This window comes from Vombatus ursinus, unplaced genomic scaffold (genome assembly GCF_900497805.2).
Source record: "Vombatus ursinus unplaced genomic scaffold, bare-nosed wombat genome assembly UNPS02014832.1, whole genome shotgun sequence".
NCBI lineage: Eukaryota > Metazoa > Chordata > Mammalia > Diprotodontia > Vombatidae > Vombatus > Vombatus ursinus.
The window spans coordinates 50,075,492-50,088,153 of NW_020954610.1; the positions used below are offsets into that span (position 1 = coordinate 50,075,492).

At 36.2% G+C, this 12,662-nt stretch overlaps 1 protein-coding gene across 3 annotated transcripts in view; it reads left to right on the plus strand.

Moving 5' to 3' along the window:
- ZC3H7A (zinc finger CCCH-type containing 7A) overlaps positions 1-12,662 on the plus strand; it is a 53,902-nt gene that overhangs the window by 5,936 nt on the left and 35,304 nt on the right. For all 3 annotated transcript variants that reach the window (XM_027839323.1, XM_027839322.1, XM_027839324.1), the window contains one exon: positions 9,887-9,988. In XM_027839323.1, coding sequence (XP_027695124.1) covers positions 9,921-9,988 — 68 coding nt within the window. In that variant the 5' untranslated portion in view covers positions 9,887-9,920. The remainder of the gene's footprint in view (positions 1-9,886; positions 9,989-12,662) is intronic.

Here is a 12,662-nt window from a genome sequence, read left to right on the forward strand (position 1 = left end):
TACTACTACTACTACTACTACTACTACTACTACTACTACTACTACTACTACTACTACTACTACTACTGCTACTACTACTACTGCTACTTCCCTCCTCATCCCCCCCTCCACAATTGTCCTCCCCAAATCCTATAAGTATTATACGAATGAATTGCAGACTTCGAGCTGGATTGAACCTCTGCAGTCATCTAATCAAACCCTCTCTATTTTAAAAATGGGGAAAAAGGGGCAGCTTGGTGGCGTAGTGCATAGAGCTCTGGCCTTGGAGTTAGGAGGACCTGAGTTCAAATCCGGCCTCAGACCTTTGAAACTCACTAGCTGTGTGATCCTGGGCAAGTCACTTAACCCCAATTGCCTCACCAATAAAAAAATAAAAAATAAAAAAAAAATGGGGGAAAAAACCCTCCAAAACAAAACCTAACAAGGAGACATGGGAGATAAATATGTGAAGTGAAGCAAAGTGAAATAAGCAGAACCAGGAAAGCAATATACGTGGCTCCAGTAATGTAAATGGAAAGAACAACAAAAATTCAAACACTCAAACTGAATGCTGTTAGTGTAATGACAAAACTTGACATTGAAAAAAAGGTATGAAAACGTCCCTCCCTCCCTTCTTTGCAAAGTTGAGGGACTGCAGGTTGCACACAGCATACATATACTGTTAGACTTGATTGATATTAGTTTTGCTATTTTTTTCTTTCTGTTCTTTGTCATAAGGGGTACTTTTGGTGGAGGGAATATGTTGGGAAGTGAAGGTGTTGTAAAAACAAGATTTCAATTTTTTAAATGAAGAAAAAAGTCTGCAGAGGTGACTTGTGTAAGCTCACACAGGGAGTCAGAGCTGGAATTTGAATCCAAGTCCTTTGACTCTACATGTAATACTCATTCCATTCTATTATGCTTCTTTTAAAAAAAAATTGTTGATATTTTCTTTTTATTACGTAGTATTCTGTGTGCCACCCTCCCATCCCTCCCCCTCCTCGAGATCCATCCCATATGATAAATAGTATTTTTGAGAGGAAAAAAAGTCAGCACAACAGATGATACATTGAAAAAGTTCAAAAACATGTGCAATGTGTAACACCTGAGGATCTCTCACTTCCACTAAGGAGTAGGTTGGGGACGTCCTCTTATACTTCTTCATTTGAGTCTCACTTTATCTTTATAATCTGTTACATTTACTTTTGATTTTTAGGCAGGTTGTTCTTTCCATTTACATTGTTGTAGTTACTGTGTATATTGTTTTCTTGGATCTGCTGATTTCATTCTTCATCAATTCATATAAATCTTTCCATGCTTCTGTGTGTATTCATCACACATATCATTTCTTACAGTACAGTAATATTCTATTACATTCATGTACCACATTTTATTTAGCCATTCCCCAATTGATGAGCATCTACTTTTTTTTTCCAATTCTAAAGTATCACAAAAAATGCTGCTTAAAACATTTTGAACTATATAGGGGCATTTTTTCCCCTTATTGATGGCTTCCTGGGGGCATAAGCCCAAAAATGAAGTCTTTGTTTCAAAGGGAATGGATATTTTAGTCACTTTATTTGCATAATTCCAAATCCCTTTCCAAAATGGTTGTAGGGCTTCACAGTTCCACACACAGGGAGTCAGAGCTGGAATTTGAACCAGAGTTTCTTGACTCTAATGCAGTACTCATTCCTTTCTACTATATTTCTTTTTTGTTTATAGTCACTTGTAAAGGATTTATTTTTGTCGCTTTTAATATGTGCTTCCACTACCTATTGCATTTTTTGTTTCTAGTGTGGGCTTGTTAAATACTTGCATGACTGAAGTGAAAAGTAGTAATGTTGTAAAAAGAACAGAAAACCATAATATAAAAATTCCCTGAATAATTTAATAATTGGTTTTAAATATAAATGATTCAAGTGGCCTTAATCAACTACAATCAGTAATGACTATAGGAGGTTGGAATTTTCAAAGATGCTTTTTTCTTTTAAAGAAAAATTATTGCTTAGATCCCATTAATTCTTCTTCTAAGTTCTTGACTCAACTGAGTTATGATTCTTTCCCCCTAATGAAGTGTTTGGACTGTCTACAAAAGGTAAAATATTCAGATTTGGTTGAACATTTTCTCTGAAAATCCGTTGGCTTATTATTTAATAACAATCTATTTTGGGGGGGGTCCTTTTTTAGGCTTCTGGTTGCTTTGGCAGCAATGTCTTCCTTGACCACCACTGTTACCTCCTTAGGATGTTGCCTCTCTACCCCTAATGAAGATAGTTCCTAAATAAATGTTGTTTATTGATAATTATTTTACACAACACACAATCCTGACTCAAATGACTGCCTTTATAAAGTGCTTTCTTTGAGAAAATGGATGAATGATTATGTTGGCAATTAGGATTAATATTGATTATGTATTTGATCAACATTTTGTTGCCTTTTCACATTGACTTTGTGTGAAGGCTATGGAACACCTTTCTTTGTCTACCCTGCAAACACCTGTTCCTTTTTCTTGCCTCTCCTGTACACCTTATTGGTTGCTGACTTTTAAATGTTTTTCTTGGTTTCTGTTTCTTTCCCCCCTGTTGTTGCAGTCATGTATATTGTTAACTTAGCCCTGCTTTCTTCTCCTTGTGTCACTTCATATGAACCTTCCCACGTTTCTCTGAATTTATTAGTCTGTTCTTTAAATTCGGTACTAATCTAATACATTGATGTAGTATAATTGGTGTCCTATTTATTTAAAGATAGTTATGTAAATTTGTTTCTACATCATTAAGTCATTTTAGGTCAATTCAACAGATGTTTATTAAGTACCTACTTTGTACAGAACTATGGGACTAGGGAGGGGATTAGGAGATACAAAGATTAAATGAAACAAAATCCCTGCCAAGTAGCTCATAATCAAAAAAGGGAATATTTGTATCATAATTAAGTGCTATATTTTCCTTTAGATAGACTGTATCCCTGAAATGAGATCCCTTTGAAAGAAGAAAAATACGTAGATAAAAATGAAAGAATAACATTATAGGTTATACTCTGGTTTTATATGAACTGAATTTTAGGAAAAAGTTCAGTTTGTATTCAGACCAATACAATAAACTTATTTAACCCAGAATGTACCTTAAGTAAAGAATTCTGTGATATTATTAAACACTGTAGTATCTTTGTATATGGCCATGACATAATAGGAAAAAGTATCTAGAGCTCCACCATAGGATGACAGGATCATACTTTCCCGAATCTTTCCATAGGAATTACCTTTCCCATCTTCAAGACAATGGGAATTCAAACTCCCTCTGTGCTATTTCCACGTGATACCTCCACGTTTCTCTGAATTCCTCATATTAGTAATCTCTTATAGAGTAACAATATTCCATTATATCCCTGTATCAAAATTTGTTTATCTGTTCCCCAATCAATAATTACCTACTTTTATTTCCTTTTTTTTAAACTACCACAACAATATTGCTCTAAATATTTTGGTACTCATTGGCATATTTTCAGTAGTGAAATCTCTGTCAGAAATGATGGGCATTTTAGTCAAGTTAAGTTAGTAAGCATTTATTAAGTATTTTCTATAAGACAGGCACTATTCTAAGCACTGGAAATACAAATACAGTCTAAAGACAAATACTGTCTAAAGACAATCTTTTCCCTCAAGGAGCTTACATTATAATGAGGAAGACAACACGTAAAAGAAAGTTGAAAAGATGAGAGGGAAGGTATTGGGGCAGGAGCATGGTGGAGAAAAGTCTGGATATTCAAGAGTGAAACTGTTGGAAAAATGAGGGTATGAACATTATGGCATAGGCACTTAATTCTTTTATAATGGTGGTTTCACCTGGGAAGACCTATATGAATTGATGCAGAGTGAAGTGAGCAGATCATTGTACACAGTAACCTCAATATTCTAATGATCATCAACTGTGAATGTGAAGGATTTAGCTGCTCTGATCAATACAGTGATCCATGACAATTCTAAAGAACTTATGATGAAAAATGCTGTCCACCTCCAGAGAGAGAACTGATGAATTCTGAGTGCAAACTAAAGTACAATTATCCCTTCCACAGTATGACTTTCCCCATCTCAGTTTCAATATGCTGCAGGTCGGCATAAGAAATTAAATGGGAATTTATTGGGAGTTTTGTGGAAGCCATGGATGACATGTGAAGGCCAGCAGACAACATGGAAAAAGTTTAGAAATTCAGAAATGCATAAAACATATGTATAGTATTGTATAATATCAACCCAAATTTTATAATATGGTACCATAAACACCCCATAAAAGAAAAAGAAAAAAATCGGGCTTCTGGCATGGAGGGCCAAAAAGTTTTACTTGGATTTTTGCTCCTAACCCCCTTGATGTGGAAGGGATAACTGTATAATACTTTCATTTTTTCTTTCTTTTCTTTCTTTTTTCTTCCCTTCTTTCTTTTTCAACAGAGCTAATGTGGAAGTATGTTTTAAATGATTTCACATGTATAATTGATATCGTATTACTTGCCTTCTCCAAAGGTAAGGGAGAGGTTAGAGGGAGGAAAGAACTTGGAACTCAAAATTTTTTAAAAAATGCTAAAAATAAATAATATGTTGGGGAAAATTCTGTTCTCAAGAGGAATTGTCCAATTAGAGAAAAGGGCTACAGGAGCAGAGGGATCTTTTTCAGGATGCTGGGACATGGTTGTACCTACTTTGATTCCAGATAGTTTTCCAGAATCATTGGAATCATAGCTTAGTGTCTCAACGTGTTTGTCTCTCACAACCTTTCCAACACTGACCATTTTCATTTTTGTCACCTTTGCCAATTTACTAGATGTGAGATGAAATGAGTTATTTTAATTTGTATTCATCTTGTCATGATTTGAAACAATCTTTCACATGATCATTATCAGTTGGCAATTCATCTTCTGAGAACTATTTGTTCATATGCTTTGACCGCTTATCTGTTTGAAAATGACTTTTGCTCACATATTTAATTCTCTGTGTAAATTGACTACGAAATATCCTTTATCAGACATATGATGCAATTTTTTGACAACTCCTGTGTTGGCTATTTCTTTGTATCTTCAGGGCCTACTATAGTGCCTTGTAAATCATTGATACTTAATAGTGAATTTTTAGTCCTCTGTAAAGCAGCTCTTTTAGTAGGCCTTTTAGCTTCAGTTTCAACACACCATTCCTGTTGTGTACCAGGAACTGCCATAGCCCCTACTTTGAAAAACACTTGTACAGAGGGCTGAGAAAGACTGTATGAAGACTTGGCAGGAGGCTTTTAAAATGATCCAGGCTGATGGTCCAGATTGTCCCTAATACTGTGGCAGTGGGAATTGTTTTGAAGGATATTATAGAGGTTGAAGCAATAGGACTTGATAAAGGGATATCAAGGGTGAGAGAGAGGTAAAAGTCAGGGGTAAAACCAAAGTTTCATATATAAGGATCTGACAGAAAGTATGAAATTGAAAGGGATAATAAGTTTTAGGGGAGAGGTGTTAAATTTCAGTGAAAACATGTTGAGTTTGAGCTTTAAGTGGGGCATACAGGTAAGCCCTGCAGCCAATTTGTGGTACTTTAGCAGCGTTGGAGGACAATTCATTTGATAGAAAGGCAAGCACCTTATCTCATTTGCTGCCATAAATGGTCAAATCCTTTTCTTTCCTCTCTTGACTTAACTTCAGTCAATCAACAAACATTTATCAAATACCTACTAAATGCCAGGTGCTGGGTATACAAGACAAAAATGAAGCACTTCTTGTTCTTAGGAAGCTTACAATCTAGTGAAGTGAGACAGCACATAAAAATATAGGTATATTTGCAAAACAGACACTAGGTAATAGGGGTGGGGGAGGCACTAGCATCTGGGATCAGGAAAGACTTCAAATAAAAGGTGGCACTTGGGTTGAGTCTTAAAGGGAACTAGGGATTCTGAGAAATGGAGATGAAAGGACTATGTTCCAGACGTGAGGATAGCCAGTACAAAGGCATGAAGATAAGAAATTTAGCACCATGTGTAAGGAGCCATAAAAAGGCAAGTTTTGCTGGACCATACTTTGTGTGAAGGCTAATATTATGTAATAAGTCTGAAAGGTAGGATGGGTACAGGTTGTGAATACTAAACCAAGAAGTTCATATGAGATCTTACAGATAATGGGGAGCCTTGGAATTTATTAAATAGGGGAATGAAATTGCCAGACTTAATGCTTTAGGAAAACCACTTTGGCAGGTATATGAAGGATAGATTAGAGTGGGAAGAGACTTGAAGGAAGGAGACCACTTAGAAACCAGGCAAGAGATGAATAGGTTCTGAAATAGTAGTGATTATGTAATAGAGAGGATAGAGGAAAGGGAAAAGATGGAAGAAATGTTGTGGAGGTAGTAATTACAGGATTTGGCACTTTATTGGATATATAGGGTCTGTGAGAGTGAGTGGTTAAGGATGACATTAAAGTTATGAATCTGGGTAACTGGAAGGATGGTCATGCCCTTGACTGAAGTAGGGAAGTTTGGGAGTGGGGTGGGGTTAGGAGAAAAGATAATGAATTATATTTTGGCTATATGGAGTTTGAGATACACATGGAAGACCAGGTCATGATGTACAACAGGCAGTTTGTGATGCATACTTAGAGCTCAGGAAAGAGATGTATCATGGGCATATAGATCTGTGAATCATATTCATAAAGATAACCCCATGTGAGCTGATGAGGTCACCAAGTGATAAGAGTATATAGACAAAAGAATAGGTTCTAGGACAGAGTCTTAGGATATACCCACAGTTAGAGGCTGTGATATGAATGATGATCCAGCAAAGAAGACTGAGAATAAGTCAGATAGCTAGGGACAGAACAAAGAGAGAACAGTATCATGAAACCTAAAGTGGTGAAAATATCTAGGAGAATGGAGTGGTCACCAGTGTCATGTTACAGAGAGGTAAAAAAAGGATGAGGATTGTGAAAAAGCCATTGATTTGGCAATGAAGAGATCATTGGTAACTTTGGAGAGAGCAATTTCAATTGAGTAAGGGGACTAGAAGTCAGAAAAGATTTGAAATGAGAGGAGAGGAAACTATATAAATACAGAATAAATGCAAAATAAATACAAGGTAGTTTAGACAGGGAGAGCACTAGCAGTTTTGTGGGTATAGTTGGTGGTAGGTGGGGAGAAGGAGGAAAATCTTTATGTAGAAGGTGGTACTTGAACCAAGTCTTGAGGATGTAAGAGATTCTTTGAGATGGAAGTGAAAAGAGAGTATGTTCTGGGCATGGGGCATAGCCAATACAGAGGTATAAAGATGGACAATGGAGTGCCATATGTAAGAAAGAGAAGGTCAGGTTGCCTCAATTGTAGAGTACAGGAAAGGGAGTAATATATAATGAGGTTGGAAAGATAAGTTGGAACAAGGTTGTGAAGGTCTTTAAAAGCCAAATAGAGAAGTTTATATTTTATCCAAATAATAGGGAACCACTGGAGGTTTATTTAGTAGGGGCAGGATGTGATCAGACCTGCAATAAGAAAACGTTGATGTTTTATTGAAGTTTTATTAAACTTTTTTTCTTTTAAAAAAAGCAACTTTGTTACAAGGAATGGCTTGATGGATAGGCAAGGGGAAAGAATTTATTTAGAAATGAAGGTGATGCCCCAATTAATAAATGGTCAAAAGACATGAATAGGCAGTTCTCAGATGAAGAAATTAAAGCTATCTGTAGTCATATGAAAAAATGCTCTAAATAATCACTATTGATTAGAGAAATGCAAATCAAAACAACTCTGAGGTACCACATCATACCTATCAGATTGGCCAGCATGACAAAACAAATAAATGATAAATGTTGGAGATGTGGGAAAATTGGAATACTAATGCATTGTTGGTGGAGTTGTGAAATGATCCAACCATTTTGGAGAACAATTTGGAACTATGCCCAAAGGGCTATTAAAATGTGCATTCCCTTTGACCCAGCAATAGCACTTCTAGAACTGTATCCCAAAGAGATCATAAAAATGGGAAAAGGACCCACATGTACAATTATAGCAACTCTTTTTGTGGTGGCCAAGAATTGGAAATTGAGGGGATGCCCATCAGTTGGGGAATAGCTGAGCAAGTTGTGGCATATGAATGTAATGGAATACTATTGTGCTATAAGAAATGATGAGCAGGAGGACTTTAGAAAAACCTGGAAAGACTTGTATGGATTGATGCTGAGTTGAGTGAGCAGAACCAGGAGAACATTGTACATAGTAACAGCCACATTATGTGATGACTGCCTTTGATAGACTTAACCCTTCTCAGTAATACAAGGATCTAAAGACATCTCCAAAAGTCTCATGATGGGAAATGCTATCCACATCCAAAGAAAGAACTATAGAGTTTGAATGCAGATGGAAGCGTACTATTTCCCATTTTTTCTCTTGTGTTTTGTTTTGTTTCCTCTTTCTTGTGGTTCCTCGTATGGGTTCTAATTCTTCCCTCTAACATGACTAATGTGAAAATATATTTAATAGAAATGTATATGTAAAGCCTATATCAGATTGTGCTCCATCTTGGGGAGGGAGGGGGGAAGGGAAGGGGAGAAAAAATTTAAGCTCAAAATCTTATGGAAGTGAGTGTTGATATATCAAAATAAATTAATAAAAAATTAAAAATGAAGGTGATGTAAATAAAAAAGGTAGCAATAAAATAGTATTTTTAAAAGGCAAAAATATGCATTTTTTTCTTTCTTTCTTTCTTTTTTTTTTTTAAGGCAATTGGGGTTAAGTGACTTGCCTAGGGTCACATAGCTAGTAAAGTGTCAAGTGCTTGGTCTGAGGCCTGATTTGAACTCAGGTCCTCCTGACTTCAGGGCTGGTCCTCTATCCACTGCGCCACCTAGCTGCCCCCATTTTCTTTTCTTAAAATTAAATTTATGTATTTTTAGTTTTGAACATTCACTTTTTTTTTTTGGGTGAGGCAATTGGGGTTAGATGACTTGCCCAGAGTCACACAGCTAGTGAGTGTTAGGTGTCTCAGGCTGAATTTGAACTCAGGTCCTCCTGACTCCAGGGCCAGTGCTATCCACTGTGCCATCTAGCTGCCCCCTGAACATTCACTAAGATTTTGACTTCTAAATTTTTCCCCTACCTCCTTTCCCCTTTCCCCAAGACAGCATGCAATCTGATATAGGTTATACATGTACAATCATATTAAACATATTTTCCCATTAGTCATGTTGTGAAAGAAGAATCAGAACAAAAGAGAAAAACCATGAGAAAGAAAGAACAAAAGCAAAAAAAGAGAAAATACTATGCTTCAATCTGCATTCAGACTCCATACTTCTTTCTCTGGATGTGGATAGCATTTTCCATCATGAGTTTTTTGGAACTGTCTTAGATCATTGCTTTTCTGAGAAGATCTAAGTCTATCAAAGTTGGTCATCATACAGTGTTGCTATTACTGTGTTCAATTTTCTCCTGGTTCTGCTTACTTAACTCAGCATCAGTCCAAGTCTTTCCAGATTTTTCTGAAGTCTGCCTGCTCAATCATTTCTTTAGAAACAATAGTATTCCATTACATTCATATGCCACAACTTGTTCAGCTATTCCCCAATTGATGGGCATCCCCTCAATTTCCAATTCTTGGCCACCACAAAAAGAGTTGCTATAAATATCTTTGTATGAGTGGGTTGTTTCCCTTTTTTATGATCTCTTTCAGATACAGACCTAGAAGTGCTATTGCTGGGTCAAAAGGTATGCACATTTTTATAGCCCTTTGTCATAGTTCCAAATGGCTCTCCAAAATTGTTGGATCATTTCACAACTCCAGATATCTGGAGTATTTTAATACTTTATTCCATAATCTTTTAATTTGACTCTGGATAATTACATTAATCAAACCCTGATGACCTGTGTGATTATATGTATTTATTTTCATTTCAGAGGGTGAGTCTAGCAATTGGATGTGCAGGATAACATGTCCAATGTTTCTGAAGACAGAAGAAACAGACAGCAGGATATTAAAAAAGGACTGCAGTTTATACAGTAAGATCTTACACCTTAACATTATTTTGAAAGGCAATGTATGATACATATATGTTAAAATTATAATGCTTCTTATAACATGCATTTGTATTTCTTCATAAGAAGTAAATGTAAAATCTGGGTTTATTCTGTGATTTCATATTAAAAATGTTCAGTGACTGACACTTGTCTCATAATTTTTTTTCTTTTTCATTTCTCACTATCATAGGAAATCATAGGACTTAGAGGACCTTAAAGATCAATCATCATTTAACCCCATTATTTTACAAATGAGGAAACTAAAGCCTAGGTAGCATTAATTGGCTTCCCTAAGGTTACACAGGTAGTAAGTAGCAGAAGTAGGATTTGAACTCAATTCCTCAGTACCTTTTTCTGTACATTTTATTATTACCCTTTATAATTTCAGTTTCCTTATCTATGAACTTCCTAACACTTTGGCCTTATGGTTCCTTGATCTCAATTCTAGTTATATCTTTCTTTGCTCTACTTTAGTGGAGAACCACTAAGAAAGCTTCATTTTAGACCTTATTTGTTATCCCTTTGTTTTCCATCCCCTCAAAGATTTTGAGTACTGAAATTCATTACTCTTGTTATAGTCTTCTGATCTACCCTTTCTATGTTTTGACTACTACTGAGCTTGCTTATCACTAAATATTTAACTTTTCTCTATTCTCCTAGATCAATCATCACCCCTATTCTGGCTTTACTAAGTTGATTCAGTTGTCAGACTTTTCAAAAGATAAAAGTTGCTTCAATTCATGAATCCTTTAGTGCTTTACCATATCCTTGCTGCTAATTCCTACATCTGGGTAGCCTTCACCATTAGGTTTGTCTGCTTCTGCTACCAGACCATCGATACTTCTGGAGAAAGTTACAAGACTACACTATCTGGGCTAATTGCAGATTCCTGTTTTCCATCTTAAGTGGGTCCTTCATTGCGTGTCAGAGTAGTCTTTTTAACTCCCCATTTATTGCATTCTCCACAACTATTCCAAACCCTTTTCTCTCTTATCAAACCCTTCACTCCAGCCCTGGTATTCTTCCTGCCTTTTTGACCCCTTTTTTCTTTCCTGTGTTACCATTTCTTCCCCATCCCATAAGTGGAGGCATTCTCCAAAACTCTGTCTTTGACATTTTCTTTGCTCTGTGCTTCCTGAAGCTTTGGTGATTTCATCTCTTTTCAAAGCATCAGTGATTGCCCCTATGAAAGTGACTCAGTTCTGTACATAGCTCCACCTCTTTCCTGATTTCAGACTGTTCCATGGCCCTCTCTAAATTGAACACATTTTTTCTCGTGGCTTCTTTCGTTCTTACTTTACTGTTTCTGCTAATGGCACTGCCATTCTCCCAGGCATCCAACTTCAGAACTTTGAAGTTATTTTGATTCCTCCCTCCCTGTTACACTCCATATCTAACCAGTGGCCAAACCCTGTTAAGCCTTTCATGATATCATTTTTATCCATCCCTTGCTGGTTTCATTCTTGCTGTTAGTATCTTAACTTAGGCACTTATTACTTTTATAGTCTCTAATGGGTTTCCTTGCTCTAGTCTCCCTTGTTCAGTCCTTCTTAAATTCTACTACCAGAGTAATTTTTCAGATAGCCAACTCTGATCATGTTGTTGTCTGTCTGAAATAATTCAGTGGCTCCTCTAGCACTGTTTCATAGATTTGTGGAATCTTAGCATTAGAAAGGATATTAGATATCTTTAGGTCCATCTTTTATCCAAGATATGAATCCCTTTTACAACATCCCTTATAAATGAGCATATCCACTCTTGGTTGAGTCACTTTCATTGGTGAAAAACTATTATCTCACAAGGGAAAGAGGGAAGAGAGAATAAGCATTTATATAGTACCTACTATGTGCCAGGCACTGTGCTAAGCATTTTTTTTTTTGCAAATATTATCTCATTATTTCAGAAGTTACTCTATTTCACTTTTGAACAGCTCTGGTTGTTGGGAAGTTCTTCTATTGTTGTGCTAAAATTTGCTTTCCTGTAATTTCTGTTCATTGATCCTAGTTCTGTCCTCTAGAACCACATATTTAAATATCTCATTTGTAAGTGCTTCACAAATATCTCATTTGATCCTCACAACAGTTTTGGGAGCTAAGTGCTATTATTATCCCCTTTTTACAAAGAGGATACTGGAACAAACAGAAGTAAAATGTCTTGCTCAGTGTCTCACAGCTAGTAAGTATCTGAGGCTGGATTGACCAAGTGTCTGGAACTTAGTCAGGTCTTCTTGACTCTAGGCTCACTGCTCTATCCACTGAACCACCTAGTGTTTTCAGTAGTAAATGCCTTCGCAATAAGTCCTAACTACTCAGTCTGGAATTAAAGACTCTCCTTGTTCTGATTCCACCCTATATTTCCAGACATATTTTGCATTATGCTTCGCATATGCTATTCTCTAGGTAAAACGGACTGTTCAGCTTTTGCCTGAATTTATCTTGTCCTCTCCTACCTCTATATGATTCTTATATTGTCTGTCTCCTAATATTCTAACTGATGTCATATTTTCATTTGTGTGTATGAAACCTATCCATCTAGATTGTAAATTACTTGAGGGCAAGAAATGTATCTCTATATCTTATCAAAATATCTTGCATGTGGTAGATGCTTAATGTGTGGTTGAGTTGGGTGTTTGTCCATTTATAAAGTGTACTTTTAG